Here is a 10,489-nt window from a genome sequence, read left to right as displayed (position 1 = left end):
GCGGGTTCGATCTCTGGCCTCACTCAGTGGGTCAAGGATCCAGTGTAGCTGTGAGCTGTGGTGCAGGTCTCAGATGCAACTTGGATCCTGCGTTGCTGTGGCTGTGGCATAGGCCAGTGGCTATGGCTCCAATTCAACCCCTAGCCTGGGAACTTCCATTTGTCATGGGTGTGAACCTAAAAAGACAAGATAACAACAAAAAAAATAAATAAGATCCTCACTACAGTGCAAATACTTTAGATTTCAACAGAACTTTGGAGAATAAGCTAACCATATAGTTCAGATGAATAGCCTGACACCAGATTTGGTGAAATGAAAAGCCTAAGAGTCACACAGGAGAGGAGGAAAAAAAATTTTTTTTTTCTTTTTTCCAAACAAGCAGACAGGATTTTTTCACGTTAATCAAAAAGAATCAAGATCATTAGATTAAGAAGAAATGAAGAATAAAAAGTATATTACACATAGATTTTAAGGACTAGTCAATCCACACTGCCCCCAAACCCCTGAAAAACCAAAATATTCTCCAAATATATGGACATACATCCATCAAGATGCTTACCCTTAAAATAGCAGAATCTTGGAAAATTCAATTTACAAATACATTATTAATTGCATTGTTATAATGAAATTAGTTCATCAAACGTGAAGACACCAAACAGCACCAATCCCAGAAAGTAAATACACTATTACTTAAAATAATATATAACCACTGATTGGGACAGAAATAAACTACAGCCACTAGCAAAACTACTTAAACTACTGTTTGACATAAAGGCAGTATTTAATGACTAGTATATGCCCTTTTCCTGCTGGTAGGCCTGTGGCCAGGTATCCTAGCAGCAAGTCAACATGAAAAATATTAAATAAGATGCATTTTTAAAATTACTCAACCTTGAACCATGATACTGCATAATCCAAATTTTGCCAGTATGAGCCAATGACAGCATTTTTGGTATCCTAACTGTTCCTACCTGTCCCAATGAAAACAACTCTCTTACTAAGCACTAGATTAGGAATTCCCACTGTGGCACAGCAGGTTAAAAACTGGTGTTGTCTCAAACCCCAGCCCAGGGGGTTAAGGATCCAGAGTTGCCGCAGCTGTAGCACAGGCTGCAGTTCTGGATCTGATTCAATCCCTGGCCAAGGAACTTCCATATGCTCCGGGTGTGGCCAAAAAAAAAAAAAAAAAAGCACTAGATCAAATGGAGCTATGAAGCAGCAGGAAGGTACTTATAAGTGGGCTACTGACAGTATATCAAAATGCTACTAAGGAAAATACAGCAGCAAATACTCTAATAAGAGCACATTATTCCACATGGAATTCCAAATAATTCTTATCTCTAGTTCCTTAAATTCTTGGAAGACCAGAGATGAACAAGTGTATACATCAATGGGGCCAGGGAGAAAGAAGCACTGAATGGAATAGTGTTCATATTTCAAATTACCTGTGATAATTTGAATGCTTACAGAGAACTCCAACTATATCTAAATTTGTTTAAGCACACAGAACTAGCAAAACTTCGGTGTTTCCCCCCAAATTAGCACTGCAGTTTTAGTGAACTGAAATAGGCATGGTTTGGGAAGTTTTTATCATGTTCACGGCCACCCTTCCCTGTTCCCTGCTCCTTTCATCAGGTGATCTGGTTGAAAATATTTGGTAATTCAGTGCAGAAAATTAAGGTCACAGACAAAGTACAACAACTTTTAATACACCATTAATACTAATGATTAAAAATTATTGCATAGTCTTATGCATTTACCCTAAAACATTTTCTGAAAGTAAATTTCTGAAAGAATATATAAAAGACAAATAACCCTTTAAAATGTGGATGGCCTTTACTACCTCGATCTTCTATCCTTTTTTGTCTTTTCAGTACTTTTGTCCATTGTCTTCTCATTATCTCCCCTGCACTTTGGGCAATACCACTTCCCCTTTGGTTTATAGGTAAGTGAAACACATGAAAAGTGAAACCATTCAATTGGACACTGTTCATTGTCACATCCAATCATTTCCCCATAAGACACTTGGTTACATAAACAATATGTAGGTTCATTGGGATCTATTGCAAACTCAACAGGTGATGCTTCTCTTTCCTGCTTGGCCTTGGAGCGTTTCTTTTTCTTGGCTGACTTGGATTTCTTTTCTTTAGGTGGCTGATCATCACAGTCTTCAATCCCATTCGTCATGTGACACAAATCTCGGCTTTCACTGGTTCGCTGTCGGCGGGGTCTTCTTGAAGATCGTTCTGGTTGGCTGGAATCCATCTTCGCTTTATCTGAGGCTCGCTCACTTTCAGCAGGATCTTGAAAACACTGTGAATGTAGCTCCATTTGCCTTGCCCGATTTTCCACCAATTCAAGCATCTGTGTGACGATCTGAATTTTTTCATCTCCCAATTCTTGACTATTGATTAATGCTCTCTGGAGATGCTGCTGTAGGCGTTTTTTCTGGTTTGAATCATCTTCTTTCTTATATTTTTCATAGACATCATCAATTTCCTTCAATGTTTCTAAAAAAGGAAAAATTAAAATCAGAAGGCTATTGTGTGTTATTACACATAACATTTTCCAAGTTAGTTAATTTTCACAGAATTGGTACAGTTAGAATGAACTCAAACCACAAAACCCAATCCTCCATAGTATGAATACACTGAAAACATTTTCTTTCCATACAAAGATCATATATTATCCAATATCAAAGTATATTTAGAAATAAATTAATAAAAAGAATGAACACAAAACTCTCTAGTACTTATTAATCTATATAAAAAAGGATAAGAGGAGTTCCATGGTGGCGCAATGGATTGAGGATCCAGCATTGTCACTGCTGTGGCTCAGGTCACTGCTGTGGCACGGGTTTGATCCCTGCCCCATGGGTGCCGCCAAAAGGAAAAATAAATAAATAGAAGGATAAGAGATGTGTGGCTCATTTATAATCAAGTCTTTTACATGAGCAGGAACACTACGTCACTTCACCTTTCAGCTGAATCTTAAAACAACCCTGTCCATAAAATTTCCATGCTGGACTCCAACCATACAACTTAAAAGGTTCCAGGATTAGGCTACAGACCACTGCCCAACTGTGTCTGTGGGATTTACAGTTTAGTCAATGACTTACTACCAGACTTCAGCAAGATACAACACTTTACTCTCACATCATCCCCTGGACATTTTAAAGCAAAGCACATACAAATAACTCTTGGCTTACCATCAGATTTGTTTGAACAGCTCTTTTATTTCATCACATGGGAGAGTCTGAAAATCAAACTATTTCCAGAGCAGGTTTAGGTTCAGGTTCTGGTATCAACTGACTAAGCTGCTAACAAAATTAGAGTGAAGTCAGCACTGGATCACTGCACTTTTGCAGATAACTCAGCAGTTGGGTCTCAGCTTTCTGAACTGCTGATTTAGGTATTGTATAGCATGTGGGATACACTTAAATCAATTAAAAATGGCTGAGTCATCAGAAGGCAGACAAAAATCTGAAAATATGGTTCTAGATGTCATCAAAAATTTACATAAGTTGCTTATTCAAATCTGTACCCTTTCTTATCCTCATGAAATAGAATGCTATCTGAGAGAGTTAGGAAAGGTGGAGAAACAAAAATTAACTCGAATTTATCACACCCACACCACGTGGCATACCACTGTTTTATCTTCCAATGTCCAACGAGAACGGAAATGTTAGAGCAGTAAAATACACACACTGGGAGTGTCTACAAGTAAGGTAACATAGAGCAAGTATTCACCACCACTTATGAACTAGCTCCTCCCTGGAAACGGCAGGTTCTCACACTTGGACAACTGTTTAACCTGAGATACATGACAATGTAACCTCCATATATCTGAGGGGACTCACACTTGCACAGCATATTTTTAATCAAGTTCATATCTAGTCCACTGGCCCAGCTAAGTATGTAAGTGGATTTCTTAAGAATCCAATTTTCGGAGTTCCCGTCGTGGCTCAGTGGTTAATGAATCTGACTAGGAACGATGAGGTTGCGGGTATGATCCCTGGCCTTGCTCAGTGGGTTAAGGATCTGGCGTTGCCGTGAGCTGTGGTGGGGGTTGCAGACGCGGCTTGGATCCTGCGTTGCTGTGGCTCTGGCGTAGGCCAGTGGCTACAGCTCCAATTTGACCCCTAGCCTGGGAACCTCCATGTGCTGCGGGAGCAGCCCTAGAAAAGGCAAAAAGACAAACAAACAAACAAACAAAAAAGAGAATCCAATTTTCCTCCAGAAAAATAAGTAAATTATATATTTTCCCCTCAGACACATAAAATTTGAGGTTTTAAAAATGAATAAACCTTATTCCAAATATTCTATATCTAATAATCAAGAATTAGAAACTAATTATATTATTTCATACCAACACATTGATACTATACACGAGGTAAAAATTCACATTTTTAAAAGACACCTTAATTATGTGGTGAAAGAAGAAAGGACACTAATACTTACTAAGGCCCTTTTATGTGACTTTTTCATTAATTCCCACAGCATTCCCATGAGGAAGCCACCACTTCTGGATGTGAAGAAAATGAAACTCAACTGGTAACAACTCCAGACTCTGAACTTTGTCAGATCTGCTAGTCTGACTCTGCTGTTTAAGCACTTTCTACTCAGCTGCATGGAAGGCACTTGAAATTAAGTACTAAATTTTAGTTCAAAGGTTATTTACTCAAGAATTACAAACAAGAATACTTATAAAAACTGAGGTTCCAGTTTTTAACCATAGCCCATAATAATTTCACTCAAATGTGAGATGGTTTTCTTCATTTCTCTATCTTTAAAAGTTTTTAAAGCTACTTTTAAGGTTCTTCTGTCATTTCTTAAAGTGTCTCAAATAGGTTGGAGAGAAATTTTTCGATGTAATGTATATCACTAATTATTACTATAAGTATTAGATCTAAAAACAATATTTTAGAACTAGCAAATAAAAAAAACAAAAAAAAACAAAACAAAAAAAAAACCTAAAAGCCAGAGTTCCCATTCTGGCTCAGTGGTTAATGAAACTGACTAGTATCCATGAAGACTCGGGTTCAATCCGTGGGTTGTTCATTGGGTTAAGGATCTGGCATTGGTGTGAACTGTGGTGTAGGTCGCAGAGGGGGCTGGATCCTGTGTTGCTGTGGTTGTGGTGTAGGCCCGCAGCTACAGCTCCGATTAGACCCCTAGCCTGGGAACCTCCACATGCCGCAGGTGCAGCCCTAAAAAGCCAAAAAACCCCCCACAAAACAAACAAACAAACAAAAAAACCTACAAAAAAAACCAAAAACAAACAAGCATATAAAGCTAATGGAAAACTGTGAAAGTTGAGCTTAGTAAGCATTGTACAGAGTAAAAACAAGATCATTGTTTTTACGTTTCTTTTGAAAGTAACTACAATCTAAACGGAGCTAATTTTTTTAAATCTCTCCATTTTTGAAGGCCTAATCCTGTCTCTTGTGTCGTTAGAGCTACTTCTGTCAACTCTAGAAGGTCAAGATGGCAGATTTCCCTGTAATAAACTGTCCCTCCCAACTCAAATGAAAATAGCTTGACTTTTGTAAAGGCAAATACATCTTTAAAGAAATGTAAAAGCCTGCAAGTTTTACAAAGTTCAGAGTTATGATTATTTGAAAAACTAAAGTTGTTCAACATACAATTCTTAAGCACACATATAACATTTTTAGGTTACAATTTCAAGTATGTGCTCCATGTCTATAGAAAATACCTTTAGAGAGTACTTAAAAAAAAAAAAAAAAAAAGCTTAAATAATTTAAAAACAAGGATGTGCCCCTGAAGTAGCCAGGCTGTGGAGTCAAACATTCCCCATTTAATCGGACAAGTAACTTAAAACTCCTTGTAAATTTTAATTTATCTGCAAAATGAATTTTAATTTCATAGAGTTGTGAAGATTAAATGAGATAATGTTCTGGACGTGGTGCAGCAACTGACGGTAAATAATCTGTATTATTTCACTACTCCCCCCGCATAAAGATCAGTCCTCTTAATCATACGGGCTCAAAATAAATTACAGATTAAAACACACCGAGATGCTCTAAAATCCTACAGGCCCAAAAATATCACCCTTTAAGAAACGGGTTCCTTAGAGACTAAATCACAGGATTAGTGACGTGCCGAAACAGAGAATGGGTCCAAGAAGTTATCCCTTTAAAGTCCATATGGCTGGTTACACATTAAGTCCCAGATCTGTTCCTTGATTCAGGGTTATTAAACGCAAACGGCTCCCCATTTAGACTCCCCTTCTGGCGAAAGGCGAAAGGGCCACCAATGGAAAATAATAAATAATACTTTCTGTAAGAAAAGCTGAGCCCCAGTCCTAGCCTCCTGGATCGGACCACAAAGGGTGACTAGTGCCTCAATCACTTAAACTTGGCAAGAGGAGGGACTCAGGGTTTAAGGGACGCCAGGCGGTTGCCCAGTCAACCAACCCACATCCTCCAAGGGCCCGGAAGTGACGCAAGGCCCGGAACCTACGCGGTGCCAGGGTCAGGGACGATCCCAGCATCTGACAGTGTCTTTGTCGTGATTGAGTGGTTCGGAAAAAGTAAAAAAAAAAAATCACAACAAACAGTCCCAGATCCCAACACTGAATCTCCTGAGAACGAGCTAACTTCCCGCACAGCTCCCACCCGTTTCCAACCAGCTAGCTTCGCCCAACTCTGTGCGAGACCAGCCATCCCCGACACTGGCCATTCCCGAGACCGGCGGGAGCGCGCGTGTCCTCGCCCCTCCCATGTCCTACGTCACGGCCTCAGGCCCCGCCCCCAAGTGGGGGCCCTCCCCGCCACACACACACACACACACACACGCGCGCGCGCGCACACACACACACACACACACCCTCTTCCTTCCCCGCAGGGACCCCCCTAGCCCTTTAACCATTTGGCTGAACAAGTTGGGAAAGGCTACGGCCCGGAACTTTCCCTGGGGCGGGAGAGGAGACTACTATTCCCGAGTCCGGAGCCTGAGAGCCGACGGAGGGACCTCCCCGGAGGCCGCCTTCGCAGCCCTCTAGCCCCCTCCCCCTCGCACGTTCCAATGCATCTGCTCTCAAGGAGTGGGGGCCCACCTGGGGGGTGGGGAAAGCCAGGCCCAGGAGACCAGCGGGAGTCCGGCCGCGGCCGGCCGCTCACTCCCCACAGCCCCGCCTGGCCGTACACTCCCCGGCCGGGGCAGGAGGGTCTGCGGCACCGGGCAGGGGAGCGCCGGAACAAATGCTTGCTGCTTAAAATGGCTGATTCCCCTCCACACCAGCTGCAGCCTCCGGGTCTGCAGCGGGGGCTGTCGAGCCGCCCCCACCTCCACCCTTGAGACTCCAAGAGAAGTCCTCGCCGACCGCAGGGGGAAGGGAGGGCCGCGAACCCCGTCTCCAGTCCCGTTCTCCCGTCCCACACACCAGACCCCTCTGTACACTCGGGGAGACTGTCACAGGAGAAATGGAAAGCGGCACTTCCCCAGGCAGGCTCCGAGGGACCGTGCCCGGCGGCCAGCGGATGAGTTGGGGGAGGACCCGCACAGGCAGTCCCGCGGCCCCTACCTTGATATTTGTTGTCCAACTCTCGCAGCACGGACACGTTCCTCTGCATGTCGTGGGGCAGCGACTCCACACACTCGAGGTAGTCCTGCACGTAGCAGGTGAGAAGCCGGCTCCGCTCCCCGGTCAGGAGTGCGGCCGACGAGTAGAGTTGCTGCTGCTGCTGCCCTAACATCCTGCCGCCGCTGCTGCTCCTCGCCGCCGCCGCCGCCGCCGCCTCCGCATCCAGCAGCCACTCATGCAACAGCCACGGCCGCCGCGGCTCCTCTGCTCCGCAGCCCGGCGCCGCGGGGACACCCGCAGCCGCTCAGGAGGGCACAGCCGAGTCCCCCGATCTCCACTCCCCCCAAAAAGAAGCCCTCACTCCCCGCCCCCGCGGTAACAAGCCCAGGGGCGGGGCGAGATCTGGGCTCCCTCCTTTTTCCCCTCCCTCCCCAGGACTAGAGCAGCGGGGATCCCCCCAGCGGAGCTGGCGCCGGGGTCCCGGGCGTTGACACTTCCTGTCCCCCTCAAAATCCCCAGATGCTACCGATGCCGCTTCGCAGCTCGGAACCCCATGACAAGCCTTTCGCTGCCCCTTTCCTCCCAATCACCCTCGGTGCCTGTCGGAGAGTCTCTCACTGGATTGCCCCCGCCCCTCCGGCTGCGGACGCGTCTGCGCCTGCGCAGGCCTCCCTCCTAATAAGGCCGGGGGCCCGCCCCTACCGCCCTACCGAAAGGTTCGCATTCTCCCGCCTTCCCTCCGCCACCCGGGTGATTGGTCTGTAAACTCTCGGCCCGGGGCGGGGGGAGGGTGCGAAGGGCAGCCAAACGGCAGGCTGCGCACCGCCCCCTCTTAAAGGGGAAGCACTGTCAAGTCCACCTCTTTGCTCAAGGTCTGAATGGGACTTGCGGGGGCTGACGGCTGAGTCCTCCCTTTCGTCCTTCCCACAGGGAGGGGGAAGCTTGGACCAGCTCCCCCAGCCCGGTGTTACCGACTTTTCCCCCATCAGGTGGATCAAGCGCGGCCCCTCGCAAGCCTTAAAAGGAGCAGCGGGCGGTGGCTCTCCGCCGCGACCCTGGAGGGAGGCCTTGCGGGTCGACGCGGCGGCTTGCAGCGGGCGCGGCTCCGAGCATGCGCGGCGGCTGTGTGCCCGCCCGCTCGGCACCGCCCTCGGGCTCGGTCCTCCTCCCGCCGCGGCCTGTAGGCTCCCGGAGCATCCGGGGCTGATCGCGGAGGTAGGCGGTGCCCCCACAGCCCCCTGAGGTTTCTTTCTCCCTTAGTCGATCCGTGTTTTGAATCTCCTGGCTTCAACGAGGTCCCACCCTTCCTCAGACGCGGGGCCCCCCCGCGCCGTCCCACGACCGTGCAGGTTTTGTCCACCCTCCCGCTCTTGGGAGATCGAGTTTAGTGTGGGCTGACTGCCCTGAAAACTGTCCAACGGGTAACCTTAAAAAAAGAAAAAGAAAAAAGTTTCCCCCCGGGGGATCAGAACGTTTAAGCATTAAACGTCGGCTAGGGCTTCCTGGCGGCTTGAGGTTCACCACCACCTTAACATCTTTCTCCTCTAAGACAGAAAAACACTGGGGGGCCCGAGGACAAGGGGTGGTGAAGACGCGAGGAAAAACCTAATTAGGAATCAGGTTCACGTCCTCATCTAGGTGATCGGTCGACAGGGTTTAATTTCTGTCTTTTGTAAACTGAAATGCCAGGCAGAGGAGCTAATTTTAATTTCAGATGGACTCAGTTTGTATAATGACGTGTGTTTTTGGAAGAAACGGGTGTAAAGAGAACTAATACAAAGAGAATTTTAATGGCGTGCCAAAGTAAACAAACACTATTGTGAGTAGCACATTTGAGTTAAAAAGAAAACGTGAGTGGGTGATAAATTTGGATTTCTCCTTATATCCATTTGGTTCGCCGCGGTGGTGCACTTGCATGGTGACCTATTTAGAGTACTTTTGAAATAGCTGTTAATAGTATGGTTACCATTGACATGCAAAGAGAAATCTAGACCTTGAGGTACAGGATATTTTAAATTTTAAAGCCGAAACAAAGCATTCTTGGAAATTTGAGTCTTGGGAACAAAGTAATATTACACAGGACTCGAAGATTGTCATGTGCTATTTTCCTGTGACACTTTGAGGTTTTGACCACTTCAACCCAGGCAGTGTAGTATTGTATTTCAGAGAATCATCTAGGTTTCTTATTGTTGTCCTCCTTTAAATCTCTTAGGTTAAGCAGCCAGATCTTGTCAAAAAACAGTCACTGTGAAAAATTGAATTTTATCACTTTTTGCCTGAACCTTACTAGTTTTGTTTACACATAGATTTAAATCGGTTAGGGTTTTTTTGAAGGCCCCAAATAATGCACAATGTCTTATTATTTATTGATTCTGATTAGACATAGAATGCACCTATGATTTTATTCAGCCTAAATAGTGATCTGCAGGCAGATATGACACATGGTTAGAAAGTAGAAGTGAGAAAAGGCAGTGATTCTGAATACCTAGAGCACTCCCTCCAAGAACAGAAGAGCATGAGATGAAGGGAGGATGAATATGCAAATGTAAAACTTTTAGAGCATTATTTTCACCTTTCATAATCCTATTGAACAAGCTGAAAGGAAGCAAAAAAAAAAAAAAAATCCAGATAATGATTTTTGAGCTTGTGTTTTTCTAAACCTAAGGACACTCTTATCTGGTCATATATATGTGGGTGTGAATTATTTCAGACAAGTGCTTTTCTTGCTATATTAATTTACAAAAACGAATCAAAGGCTTATTCCTGCCATACTTTTGAAAGCAGACTGGGTGGAGAGAATTAAAAAAAAAAAAAAATCACCAACCTCCCCAAACTCAACCCTTGACCTTGGTTATTTATCATGTCCTTTTCTTCTCAGTAATTACTTAGCTGGAAACTTGGGGCCTTTTCAAATTGGGTTCCTGTACCCTGCTAAATACAGTAT

The 10,489-nt window shown here is 44.9% G+C and overlaps 1 protein-coding gene and 1 long non-coding RNA gene across 4 annotated transcripts in view; one reads left to right on the top strand and one right to left on the bottom strand.

Annotated features, from left to right (window-relative positions):
• Positions 341-8,646, bottom strand: ING2 (inhibitor of growth family member 2). Its single transcript, XM_003133342.5, has 2 exons — positions 7,546-8,646; positions 341-2,510 (listed from the first exon to the last, which is right to left on the bottom strand). Exons 1-2 carry the CDS (start codon positions 7,715-7,717, stop codon positions 1,840-1,842), a joined length of 843 nt encoding a protein of 280 aa, XP_003133390.1. The 5' UTR covers positions 7,718-8,646; the 3' UTR covers positions 341-1,839.
• The window catches only part of LOC100621235, a 24,293-nt gene continuing 22,208 nt past the window's right edge, over positions 8,405-10,489 (top strand). For 2 of the 3 annotated variants that reach the window (XR_001301384.2, XR_002339026.1), the window contains exon 1: positions 8,675-8,760. This is a non-coding gene — a long non-coding RNA (uncharacterized LOC100621235). Of the gene's footprint in view, positions 8,761-10,489 lie in introns of all 3 variants that reach the window. The other variant, XR_002339025.1, reaches the window with a different exon arrangement.

This window comes from Sus scrofa, chromosome 15 (genome assembly GCF_000003025.6).
Source record: "Sus scrofa isolate TJ Tabasco breed Duroc chromosome 15, Sscrofa11.1, whole genome shotgun sequence".
Taxonomy (NCBI): domain Eukaryota; kingdom Metazoa; phylum Chordata; class Mammalia; order Artiodactyla; family Suidae; genus Sus; species Sus scrofa.
The sequence above is the reverse complement of the archived record's forward strand: the minus strand, read 5'-3'. Positions and strand labels throughout refer to the sequence as shown.

Excerpts from the sequence above, each read along its gene's own strand:
- ING2 (XM_003133342.5), bottom strand. The coding sequence starts at position 7,717 with ATGTTAGGGCAGCAGCAGCAGCAACTCTACTCGTCGGCCGCACTCCTG. Across the intron at positions 2,511-7,545 it reads GTTGGACAACAAATATCAAG|AAACATTGAAGGAAATTGAT; the intron begins GTAGGGGCCGCG and ends TTCCTTTTTTAG.